Source organism: Poecilia mexicana, unplaced genomic scaffold (assembly GCF_051168715.1).
Source record: "Poecilia mexicana isolate PSO_F unplaced genomic scaffold, ASM5116871v1 scaffold_13, whole genome shotgun sequence".
In the NCBI taxonomy this organism is placed as follows: Eukaryota; Metazoa; Chordata; class Actinopteri; order Cyprinodontiformes; family Poeciliidae; genus Poecilia; species Poecilia mexicana.
This window is the reverse complement of record NW_028263382.1, coordinates 22,254,448-22,268,001: the sequence shown is the minus strand read 5'-3', so window position 1 is coordinate 22,268,001 and position 13,554 is coordinate 22,254,448. Positions and strand designations below refer to the sequence as shown.

General features: G+C 37.1%; 1 protein-coding gene across 1 annotated transcript in view; it reads right to left on the bottom strand.

The window, feature by feature from the left end:
* Positions 1-4,286: 4,286 nt before the first annotated feature.
* dync2h1 (dynein cytoplasmic 2 heavy chain 1) overlaps positions 4,287-13,554 on the bottom strand; it is a 108,828-nt gene continuing 99,560 nt past the window's right edge. The window contains exons 92-96 of the mRNA XM_014987415.2: positions 11,053-11,142; positions 7,982-8,091; positions 7,824-7,905; positions 6,030-6,146; positions 4,287-4,879 (exon numbers count right to left, since the gene is read on the bottom strand). Of these exons, the coding sequence (XP_014842901.2) occupies positions 4,718-4,879; positions 6,030-6,146; positions 7,824-7,905; positions 7,982-8,091; positions 11,053-11,142 (561 nt within the window). The 3' untranslated portion in view covers positions 4,287-4,717. The remainder of the gene's footprint in view (positions 4,880-6,029; positions 6,147-7,823; positions 7,906-7,981; positions 8,092-11,052; positions 11,143-13,554) is intronic.

Here is a 13,554-nt window from a genome sequence, read left to right as displayed (position 1 = left end):
GGAAAAAGCCATTATAGCATTAGTAATGCCATAATGTCAGTAAGTAATGGTTAAGAATTCATGAGTCAAGATTCAGTTTTATTAAAGTTATTTAGACAGAGATTATACGCTGAAATTTACCATGATGGGTTTTGTATGTATGAATGAATGAGTTATGAAGTTAGACACAATAAAACTATTATTGCGCTTTAGTCCAGAGATGAACTCCGGAGCCTCACAGCCTGAGGGAAGAAGCCTGCCGGTACAGCAGCAGATACTTATGTACGGCTTGCCAGTGGGCAGCAGGGTGGACAGGCTGCGGCGGGTTTGTCTTTTAGCATCCTGTGGCCTCTGTGCAGACACCTCAGGTCACCGACGCTGAGTCTGGCGTCCTATCTCTGGCTGCACACGCATCCCATGCCAGTTTATTAACTTTCCAGTTAGGACGCCGCTGCATGTGCCCTGTGAGACAGAAAGATGTCGCTCCTGCCAGGAGGGTCTGAAACAAACAACGTTGAAAAAAGATTGTTCATGTTTGTTTCAGATATGAACGATCTTTTTTCAACTGTGTTTAGGTTTGTAGTGGCTGACTGTTTGTCTGCAATATGCCCTTCTGTGTGTTTTACTTTGAGGGTTTACCAGCACTAAAGCAATGTAGCTGTCAAATCTAAGCACACAATCTGCCAAACTCAGTGAAAGACAAGTGACATTTGGCTCTGAAACATAGTTAGTTGAAAAAGAAACATATATATATATATATATATATATATATATATATATATATATATATATATATATATATATATATATATATATATATATATATATATATATATTTAGCTCAGACACTGAGAAACAACTCCATGCTGCTGATAGATTTATGGGTAAACATGCTTAAAGAATGTCTGGAGTGACTAGTTACTAGTTTAATAAATATTTCAATCAAATGTTTTTGTCTCAGGAGCTCAAGTGTGTATCTTCTCTGAGAACTAAGAAAATGTAGAATTTTGTCTACTTGGAGGGTTTGTACATTGATTTTTTTATTTATTTATTTTTTTACACTTGCCATATTATGTTTACATACACAGCAGAAATAGCTGAAGACAAAACTAACAAGAATAAATGGTAACTGGCATAAAATTGACTGGTAGGAATAAAATGTTATAAGTATTTCTGTGTTTGAAATTTTTTTCCCCTGGTGTTACAAACACCTATTCTCTAACATTAGCATTTGCATAAACTAAAACAATTTTACTTTTACTTTTTTTTCCCTCAGTCAGTTTTGCTTTCATTTCATTATGGATCTCGTCCATTTTGATCTCTCATGTTGTGTTTCCATCTGTTCCAACTCTCTTCTAGTGTGATTTGTAATCTCAATTAGCACTGTTGGCTACATCAAACCCGTCTACTGATGTCAGACAAACTGTGGCCTCTTCTCTTATCCAGCGGTTGTTTTTGGAGGGAAGCAGCAAAGTGACAAGTTTGGACTGAATATTGTCCTGATAAACCACCCATGTCACTGCCAGAAAACCCAGAGAAGACTGTCCAGAGACAGATTTAAAAAGTACAGATGGCATAAAATGAAAAAAAAAAAAAATCAAGTGTCACTCATATTGTTTCCACTGAGCTAATTTAGACAAATGACATGATGTGCTCAGAGTGGTAATGCTACTTTGGCAGCCCTGTGAATGAGGCTCATCTGGGATTACTTTAAAGTAAAAAAAAAAACTAAAAAAAAGAAATGCAGCACTGTAGTTTTATGAACACTAACACACACTAAAGTGCTGTCTGCCACAGGCTAAAATACCAAAGTGTGGATATTTTATTGAGGAATAAATAATAAATGTGGTGCAGTGAATTAATCCAACCCCAATCACAGGCAGGATAGATTACATATCTGCACTGAAGGCAAACAAATGAAAAGTCCCAAGTTAGTTTTTGTTTGTATTCCTGCATTTTAGTCACTTCTACGGTTTGAAAGATGTGTATGCGAGATATGCACGTGAGGAATAAAATGTTTATGTCCGACATCCAAATGCAAACAGAAGCAACGCATTGTCTCTGTGTTTACGGCTCTGAACACAGTGAATGGCGGGACGTCAGAGCAGAAAGAAGAGGGGAAGTTCAAGAAGAATAGAGAACGTCTCCAAGAAAAGAGAGAAATTAAAAAGAGGCAAAATACATTTTTTTTGTAATGTAGTGAGAAATGACTGTAATGGGTATGCGTCTTGTTTATGTAAGACTGATTTAAGACCAGTTTTACCAATTTGCAGATGCAAATATAACTTTGTCAGTCGGTGTGTGCTGCATTTGAATTTTTCCCAAGATGCTTCTGTGGTTTACAAACAAAACCAGACTGACTCACTAAAAAGCAGGTGCTGAACACCATCACAGGAAAAATAAAAAATAAAAAACACACACCCCGCAATAGTTCTTCGTTTTTCTTTAAATATGTATCTCTCTCATGTGTTTTAAAGACAAACCCTCTAAATACGTCACCCTGGAAACAAATAATTTTGTTGTGTTTTAAATCACTTTCTGTTTGCTGCAGTGCTTAATGTCAATTTTCCAACCTCTGCTTGCAGGATTAGTCCTCAAAGGTTAAGAAACAACTCCTCAACGGCAGCTGCTGTTTTAGAGTTGTTTCTGAATTTCTGAAAAGCTTTTAGTAGACAAATAAATAACTCAGGTGAAATGTGATGCATCTAGAAGTAATTCAGACTAGTAATTTGGTCTTGCTTTTTGAATTTTTACAAGTCAATTTTGTTCCAAAACCTCATCATCCAATTTGAACAAGTTGTTGAGGTGTCTGTCTCTTTAAAAACATTAGGTTTCATTCAACTTTCAAGCAGATAAATCTTCTCAAAGTGCAAACACACTGCTAACTTCAACTTATGATTACAGACACTGAAGTTGCTCACTACCAGGGCATCACTAATGATTTAAGACAAACGACAGCGTGAGAAGTCCAAAGGAAAATTATTCTGGATTAAATTATTCAACAATAACGTTAGATATTATAGGTATATTACCCGTATCTGTAAAAACACGCAAACACACACTTTTGGCACACGTATTGTACCAAAAGAGGTCAAATGCTAACTGCCACTGAATAGCACAGGCTTCCCTAAGAAAATAAACATAGAGAAAGTTTAATTTTCCGAGATCTCAAGCCAACCCTGATCAATCCACAAATTATTTTAAAAAAGTCAGATCTAACCTTGAATATATTTTTAATGTCTTTTGTTTTATAGGTTAAAATGTAGCAAATATGAGTTATGTGAAAGCAAATTTAGCCTGACCAATACTTATTCGAGCAAAAAGTGGTAAATATGCACAAATATGTTTGAATAAAGACGTTAAAGTTCCTAAACTTGGACTTCCTGACATGTAAACCAGTGACAGTTTTACTTTTTGTCTTTGATGCACCCTTCCTTAATTTTAACACAAATCACTCACCACTAGTCCTACCTATCTTTCCCTTTAGCCGCTCTTTTTCTCTTAAATTATGTCAACTGTGCCACCCTTACTTTCCTGTTTCACTCAGGTTTTATGGTCTTTTATTACTTTTTCCTGTTGCCTACATTATCTATTTTTTTCTCTCTCTCTGCCTCCGTCCCCATGTCTCTTTCCCCATCTGACCCAGAGGGCCTCGTTTCACAGAAATCCAATCCTCTCACTTTTTTAAACCCGCTGTTCCATTCTGCTCCCATTTTGTCACACTGCAGTGCGCACACAAAACCCCGCTCCTCCCTCGTTTCAGCTTCTTTCTCTGTCTCCACAAAACACACACACACGCGCTCCCGGTCAAACATGAGCACAAACATACGGGCTGACATATTATCAAACATTTGTACAACTGCATTAACACAATTGAAACGTCGGCCAATAGAGAAAGAGGAAGACCTAATTAGTCCATCAATCAAATTTAGAGCTCTTAGTTGGATTTGTGCACACAGAAACACACATCCATGGATGTGTGTTTCTGTGAGGTGCACCTCACACTCTGCCATGTTGCTCTCTGGACATTCATCACAGCTTCACTGACTCCATTCAACCTCGACTCACAACCAATCACACAAAGGTTAGGGACTGACTTGTGTGTGTGTGTTTGAGAGAGGATCACAATCTGCTGGCTTTTCCTGGTGATCTGTATTGTTTACTGTGGAAACATTCTGCCCACTGACACTGAGGATCAGCTGCTCTCTGAAATACACTGAAAATTATCCGAGGCCTGATAAACGTACCGATTCTCATTTTGCAGAACGCAAACCATGACCAAACTCATTTAAATAAATAAACCATGATGTTTTTTTATAGGTTTATTTTTGATAAATAGGGTCCATAAATAATGACGGTAACAAAAATATTTTGAAGCAAACATTCAGAATTAAAGCCGTTCTCTGGAATATAACATAGGCTAAGTGTTCCTGGTGATAAATATGAATTCCTTCATTTATGAAATGTGTAGAATGTCCAGAACCAAATTATATTAAACTAACACAAGTTAAGCTAATAACATATAAACTCATCTGCAACCTAAGAACTGAACAATAACAATGCTTTTATTGTATTAAGATGTCAACATCAACCAGAGAAGTTAAAGGTTTTGTCTTCCAACTTAGGATACTTCTTGTAGCACAAGCAACAAAATGAGAACCAGTACTGGAGACTGAAGACATTTTTTTTTTCTTTTCTATCTTTCTGTGCTCGGCCTCGTCACGATGATGACACCCTTTCACTGTTGTTTGAGAAAAAGAGCAGCTCCGGTCTGTATCCACTGGTTGGGGTTTGGTCCGCAGGGCAGGGAGATGTGAGTGACCACCTTCACTCTCTCTGCGCTGGTGTACAGCGGCAGCCAGATGCTCTCCTCCGAGTCAGTGGAGTCGGCTGTAGAGATCTGGAATAAAGGGTAAAAGTGCAATATCTATATAAAAATATTTACTGTATGTGCAAACCCTGCCTCTCGCAGGTTGACTGTTGGAGATCACTGAGGATTAGCATGTCAGATAGTGTGTGTGTGTGTGTGTGTGTGTGTGTGTGTGTGTGTGTGTGTGTGTGTGTGTGTGTGTGTGGGTGGGTGGGTGGGTGGATGGATGGATGGATGGATGGATGGATGGATGTTGTGCAAGTTAAAAACGGAAAGAGAGTGAAATGTGAACACTGACACCATTGTTTTTACATGTTTATCACATGGTTGTTTTTTTATTACAAAGAACTGTACCAAATACACATTTACTTGTGTTTTTTTTCTGTGACTTAAACGACTTTAATTTGTGTACCACAGGTGAATTTTAAAGGTGGTCCATGAAATTCACAAGTGATTTTTAAATTTTAAGTCATGCAACGTCACTGTAAACTAGCTTCTATTTCAGAGCTATTTTACTCTAAAATTAAGCAGTTAAAAAAATGATTTAATCTGTGAATTTATGCGTCAGCTGGTAGATTTTAATTAGTGTCACTCCTATAAAGCAGGCCTCCATTTTCCTAGAGAATATGCTGTGTTGCCTGTCAGTAAAGACTGCAACAGTAGCTCAGTAAAGGCATGCTTTACCTTTGCACCCACTATTCAATATCCGTAATGACATTTAAACATCACAGATTAAAGTAGACTATAACTGCCTTTCTCTCCGGTTTCCACACTGATTGTAATAAAAATGAGGTAGACACAGAATGCAAGTCCACTCAATTTGCACAGGCAAAGGCAGTGAATTAACAAGGCTTTTGCTTGACCTATAAAACTGCTGACAGGATTGTGGAAAGAGAAGATTGCTCAAATAAAGGGTGCACCTCAGCTGCAATGTTAAAATGAACTCTTAAATGCACGTTTAGTCTTTTTTTTTAAGCAAATCACTTTGACTGTTACATTTAGATAAAAAAATAATTTAGCCTCCAAAATTTACTCAATGTGAGCAATTCTTTTTTTTTTTTTTACAAGTTAGAATGTCAAACAAAGGTGAAGCAAACTGATTAAAGTCCAGCCAAGTCTCAGAAAACCTTGCCAGCTTTGTAAATGTAAAGGAAGTTTAACAACGCCGAATGTGAGCTACCTGTGGAGCCCAGGCCATGTAGCATGCTGGGACCGCCGAGACGCTGGGGGAATCGTGCTGGTTCTCACTTAAGTGGATCCCGTCAAAACGACACCCCTCCAACTGGAGGCCACCGATCTACAAATCCAAAGGGAAAGAAGGAAACAAAATGAATCTGACTGTGACGACGAAGAGGGGAATCGACGTCGAAGAGAAGAGTGACGAGAGCGGCATAGTTGGGGCTCGTGCATTAAAATAGCCTAATGGAGCAAATACAAACTACGAAAGGGTGACGAACACTGAGGTCACTCGATGAAGAAGTTGCAAAACAGATTACATGAGAGACGCTGTTTGAGTGACTCAGGGATTTTCCACAGCAGGCCAGACAAAAGAAACCTTGGCACCAAATGTGACAAGCACAGACGACTAAAACTCTAAATCACTATAATCGGAGGAAGAAGAAAAAAGAAAAAAAACGAGCAAGTGAGGGAGAGACAAATCTAGAAGAGAGATCATTGTGTGCATGCATTTATCTGTGCGTAAGAAAGCTCAACAATTATCCTCTCTCTCTTTTTGTGTGATGTTTATTTTCCTTTTCCTCCCTGCAGCTGCAGACTCCACCCTTCCTTCTTTCCTTTGTGTAGTTTAACAAAGTGCATCTTAAGTCATGCCAAGTTCTATTGGCATAACTAGAAATGAAACCTTACTCTACAGGATAAAAGACAATGAAATTACATCAACCTCTGTCACAGCATGAAGGACAGAAATATGCTGTGCTGCTACGATGATTTACAGCCTTTTTTAAATCTTAAATATTCCCATCTGTCAAATTTCTAAATCAGTCAAGACAGCTTTCAAAGACACCAGACATGTCCGTCTCTAATTATTGTGCAGAAAACCGTTTGCCGTCCATCTTATTTTCTTTTCTTCTCAGTTTCTGCTTCAATCTTTGAAATCCCTGCTTGTTGTCTTTTGCTCAATTATTTTGCAATTGCCTATCACTCTACCATACACCATTTTGATTATGGTTTCAGTTTTCTGCAACCCAATGGTGGGATCTACAGTTGGCACACATTATCTGGTCCAGGTCAAGTCAATCACAAATTTCCCGATCCAATCAGATTACAGGTAGGTTTGCAGATAGTAGGCCAAGTTGGACATCTGACTCCGCCCTCAAGCCGCTTCAATTAGACGATCCTTCTCCTTTGCTCCAAACGTCTCGTTTTACTTAAAGCAGTTCTACTCCTACAATGAAGTTACTCTTAAATTGGATATTTGACAGAGAAACAGCAGTGAGCACCTGATGGTTCTGTTACCTTCTCCCACTCTCTCCCTGAAACGTTTCTTTAAAATTAGGGTTGGCATCATAAAACCGTAATGGAGAGGATTGTGTGGCACGTCAAGAGTCCTGCAAAGTCTTTGAAGTACTTAGTGGGGAGAAAATTCGGTGTCCAGTTGCCTTACAACCAGGTATGTTACTTTCTTTAACATCACTGTCTTGTTGTTAATAATCTATCAATGCCCCCAAGTGGTCAGATAAATCGTAGCTGATCACATCAGACTGTGAGGAGTTTTTAAGTTTTGGTGTCAGTTTTGAAGAATTCAACCTCTAGAAACGAGTGAAAAATCTGGAAAGAATAGAAGGAGATTATGAATTATTACCTTTGGTCATTGTTAATATAGTTGAGTAATAGTTGGACTGATTCTTTAGTATCAATACTCATGTGCAATTTACATGATGTGTAAAAGCAACTGAGCATGACTTTCCTAAATAAAGTCATTTAAACTGACTGTCAGCTGCTTCATATGCTCTACCTTGACTTGTAGCTTGGCCTGAGCAATTGGACTCCTCCATGATGAGACAAACACCAAACTATCCATGGAACAGCCTATGGATCTGAAAAAAAGAGAGAAAAAAGTAACGATTTAAACTGTGATTGGCTCACATAAAAAATGCAAACTTTCATTCCTACCTGGCCGTTTCTTGTCTCAGAGCGTTCAGGAAGGTATCAGGGTGGAAGAGCTCTGATAAATCAAGGATGTCAGAGAGGAGAGCCTGTCTGCTCGCACGTTCAACCCAACTCTGTGTAAAAATTATACCAAGAGGCACACGGATTTGTAAACCAATCGTTTAGAAGATAAACAGACTCAGATAATATATAATTCAAGCATTACATCAATTTTCTCCAAGTCAGAAAGAAAAATTTTACAGGTGATTTTAAGATGAGAGTACTTACAGTGTACTTATACTAATGAAATTGTTTGGATAAAAAAAAAAAAAAAAAAAAAAAAAAAAAACTATTAACCATTGATCAAGTTTAATGGTATTATTTGGTCACAGACATGTTCGAAATGAGCCAATCTGCAACCTGACAGTCCATGTCTGAGTTAGATAGGACATTAGAAATATAAACTAATAAAATAGAATATTTAATAGAAATGCGCGATTAATAAGCTACTCCGACTTTCCTTGTATTTTTTATTACCACACAACAACCTGAAAATACCGCAAACACAATCACCTGCTAATGAGAACATAATGAATAACTAGAACAACAATTATTGACCTGCTTTTAATCAAAAGAATCCAATTTGTTTTAATCCCCAGAAAAAAAATAAATAAATAAAAATAAAAAATAAGCACTGCTCTCCCTATGCATTGCTATGGCAGGCCCTGATAAACAAAGAACACATCGAGCTATAGACATGCAGAGTAGTAACTGTTTGTACAAAAAATACATAAATGGAGAGAAAGGGGCCAAAGGAAAAACAGAAATAACCAGTATGTTGTGAATATTTGCATAGCCAGAGATAAGAGCCAGAGATAAGAGCCTTATCCATGATGGTGATCTAGGGCATCAGATCAGACATCTGCTTTGATTAGATAAGCGGCTTCCTTCTGTGTCACTGCAAAAACCATTTAGTTTTGTCCCCAGGACAACTCATCGGGTAAGAACACTGTCCTGCTTCTTTGCATCTTTTTTTAGTTACATTTATGTTTTTTGGGGAAAAAGCTGCAGAACTTCAGAAAGGAAGTCACTTGAGCATATATTTTTTTAATTCTTAGAGCAAAGCATCTTTTCATTTATGCATGGACAACAAAAGTGGAAAGATTTAAGAATCAATGTTTGATTTTGGTCTCTATCTACTCTCTCTTCCCTTAAACAGCTGTATTTAAGCAACTTCGTCACAGAGTTTAAATCGGGCATAAAAAAAAATCCAACATGATGAACACCGAGCGTATAGACACTGTGTCCAAGCCAGGGCTGTGAGAATTGGCTGTACAGTGTGCTGCGCTTCTTCCAATCTAACTTCTCCACCTTACTTTTGTTCCTCAACAAGATAATCTACATGCTCGTCTATTTAGATAATAATATAATTATATAATAACATAAAGTTGATCAATACAATTTCATTGCTTTATCCCATTTAGTTTTCTCTGTGCTGTAGGTACTGTAAGCGTATCAAAAAAACGTCAGAGCAGCCTAAACTCTAGGTCAGTAACAGAAGAAAAAATGTCATAATCAAAGTGAACTCATTTAATCTTTGTTAAGAATGGGTGATTTTTTATAGCATGGTATCAGTCTGTATTAGAAATTGGGCATTGATCGGCTTTGACAATTTCATGGTCAAGTAGCTCTGACTAGCTAACACATTCTACGTAAATGATAATGGTCACATTGACATGACAGATTTTTGGGTAAAAGTTGTTGCAGCAGAAAAAAAAATGAATGGGAAATTCACAAAGCAGAGCAATCTCCAGGGCAAATAATGTGTTTTCAACTAATAATGTGATTTTAACACATTATTAGCAAACAGATTCTCATCAGGTCACAGTTATCCTTTTGGCAGCCATAAGCACAACATTTGGAATGAAATAATAAAACAAACTGAATGTATTTTTTTCACTTTTTTGATTAAAATTTGAATAACTTATGGCAAACTCCAGATTCTGACCTGACATAATGCTCCTTAAAATGTGTAAGAGCTACGTCTAAAAGGAGAAATCATGTTGGAAGCTTTCAGAAGTTAGTTTTTTTTCTATGATTGTCCATAAGACACACACAGCCTTTGATTTGTGTAAATCAAAGATTAGTAGGTTAGGGTTTTGTAACAAAACAGGTATTAGATTTTTGTCACAAATGCCCTTATTGGTGCAGCTCGAACTTCGAGGAATATATGCTAAAGCTTGGCAGTGTGTGCTAATTATACACAGGTAACTTGGGGTAGAGTTAAAACATCTGAGCTTGCTTATTGCCAGGGTTGATTCATATGTCTGGGGACACTGTGCTGCTGGCTCTCGGTTCTTTAGCCGCTCTGGATGGCTCTGCCTTGATTAGCTGAGAGAATACAGAAAAGCTGCTAACACAGTTATCGCTCAGCACTGATGAGCTGAAAGAGACAGTGAAGGACACTGCAGCCTCCAGACAGACACACATGAAGACTGATAGAGTTCAGGTAGACAGTGAGGCTAGAATAAAGGATAAAAAAAGAGAGAAGTGTCAGGAAGACATATGCACAGAGAAGGACAAGCAGGCCTGCAAACAGAAACAGGCACACAATGCTTTGCGACGCACTCCAATAATGAAATGCATCCACACAGAAATGAATTATTTTCAGATGTCTAAGTGTGTGTGTGTGTGTGTGTGTAGTAGTCTGTTGGAGCATATTGAGGTAGGCGTGCAGTCAGACACAGCTGAGAGGAAGAACCCTTATTTTCTGTCACTGACCTAAGAGTGAGACTTCCTACACCATTCTGCTATCAGATAATGTAGAAAACTGTGAAATGATTTCTCTGGTGTATTAATTAATAAGCACACCTATAAATAACTCTCATGATTATAAATCAAACTTTAAAATCCTGCATCCACGGCATTTTTGTCACCTTTGGATAAATGAAAAATAAAATAGAAAAATAAAAAAAAGCATGTGATGTAATAAATTTAAAATGCTTTATACTAGCATCCATTACTGGGCAAAACTGCTGAGCTTGCAGTTTTTAAGAGGAGAGCATTCATTCCACGTATGCACACTGTTGCCTTACCTGTGTGGCTACAGCCCGTGCTACAACAGCTCTGAGGTACTGCATAGGCTCCTCTGGTCCTTCCCATTTATTCTGCCATGTTATGGGACACTGACGCATTGGCAAACACACAGAAAAAGACAGAAAATTTGGTCTTAGATCATATAATGAAGAAAACACTCCACCTAATATGTAATAAATGTTGCTACAGCATTTATTTGACATTAAAACTATTTTAACAAAAGACTCTTATCATTCTCTGCTCTCTCTCTCTCACTGATAAAATAATTTCCAATGATAGATAGATATAACTGAGAAGCTTTAACTCTGCTCAGTTGTTCTTTAACTGCTCCTAATACTTGCTTCTCAAAAGTAGATTTAATCTTCCACATGTTTTCTTACGTATCAGGTAATTGGGTAACACTTTATTTGAAGGGGGGTGAATAAGACTGTCATGACACTTTCATAAACATGACATAACACCTGTCATGAACATGAATAAGTCTTCATGAATATTTATGACTGTTGTCATAAAGCGTCATTCGGTAAATTATGACACTTTTAATACAAAGTTGACATTATTCAAAATGTCTTTGTTATGACAACTTGACATTAACCAGGAAATCATTACTGTTTAAACTTTACCTTTAATAACATAAAGTTACCTAATTTTTAAAGTGCAATCAGTAATACTTTTATAACAAATTTATATCAGTAATGATTTCTTGGTTAATGTCAAGTTGTCATGACAAAGACATTTTGAATAATGTCAACTTTGTATTAAAAGTGTCATAATTTACCGAATGACACTTTATGACAACAGTCATAAATATTCATGAAGGCTTATTGATGTTCATGACAGGTGTTTATGACAGTGTCATGTCAGTCTTATTCACCCCCCTTCAAATAAAGTGTTACCGGTAATTGCACACCCTCCTCCGATACACAATCATACAAGTAAGTAAATAAAACCTCAATTAATCATCAACTCAAGTAATATTATGCTCATGCTGTCTCATTGCATAATACATTCTATTATAATAGAATGCATTTGAACCATACTGCTAAAGCAGAGTGGAATATATTGCTGATACTGTTGTATCAGCATTATGCTTATAACATTATTTTTAGATGATAACTCAGTCATTTCCTTTTGATGTGTGACCTACAAGCATTGCAAAGGCACAGACGAGTGTAATTGTTTTCATGTTGGTTGATAAGGAGTGTTACTGTCTTCTTGAAAGCAAGCAGTCCTTGAGTTACCCAGGAATGTTGATGGAGTTTACCTCTCATTAGGCTGGTTGAGACTCCTCATTTACAAAAACCATTGAAGAAGCCGCAACTACTTTTAAATAATTAGCGTAGCAGCATTGTGGGAACTCATTACAAAAATAAACAGTGACAGTGTCAGACAAATTGGTTTGGAAGCACTGTGAGACTACCAGGTTTAGCTGTGAGACTACCAGGTTTAGCTGTGAGACTACCAGGTTTAGCTGTGAGACTACCAGGTTTAGCTGTGGGACTACCAGGTTTAGCTGTGAGACTACCAGGTTTAGCTGTGAGACTACCAGGTTTAGCTGTGGGACTACCAGGTTTAGCTGTGGGACTACCAGGTTTAGCTACCTGTTTACTGCTAACGGTATTAAAAGTTGGCATCTCACTTATACCTTCCCAGCTGCACTAAATTAAATGGTCTCTTTAATAAGTATGGGATGTATTTGGCTATCTCTTCTTCAAAAGCTAAAATATTCCTAAATGAACAGATTAAAAAAAAAAACAGTTTGAGATTTGAGACATTTCTTCTCTAATATACTGCATAGAAAAGAATTAAGCTGATCTACAGACTAAAATATTCTACAATGTTCACATTTTTAATAAAAAAATTAAAAAATGTAAACTAAAAAATGAGAGACAACAGTTATGTCTCAAACAGCTAAAGCATCCTGCAGTACTTACTGTGAACTCTTGGACAAAAACAAAGAAAGGTCAAACACTTATATAAAAATACAACAAAACATGAGACTACAGATTGTGAATTTGGGATAGTCCAAGGATCAATATCAGAAACTAATTAAGATGACACTTTAAAAGTAGGAGCTAACGTTTAGTCTGTGTCATGTCGGAGGTACAAGCAAGGGATTTAAATATGTTCTATAATCACTCGTCATTTTGAAAGGAGAAAGATGCCAGAAAACAACAATAACGGAAACAGGGTGATACATAAACTACATTTTTTGATAATTTGATCATTAATATTTTTTTAACCTATTCAAGAACCTAAGTTTTCCCAGAAAATATTGATGTTCTTGCAATTACAGCTGGTACTGAAAAACTCAAGGATGCCAAAGACTGCTTAACTTCTGATAAAGAAATGTCTTACCAGCGTCACATCTTCACATTAATGATCTTTACCCTAACGGAAGGCACTGCAGATATTTATTTCTGTTTTGCAGTACTGCTTACCACTCTCCCCTGATGGGTATCTTGGCCACTTTCCAAGCAACTAATTATGTTTTACTGCAC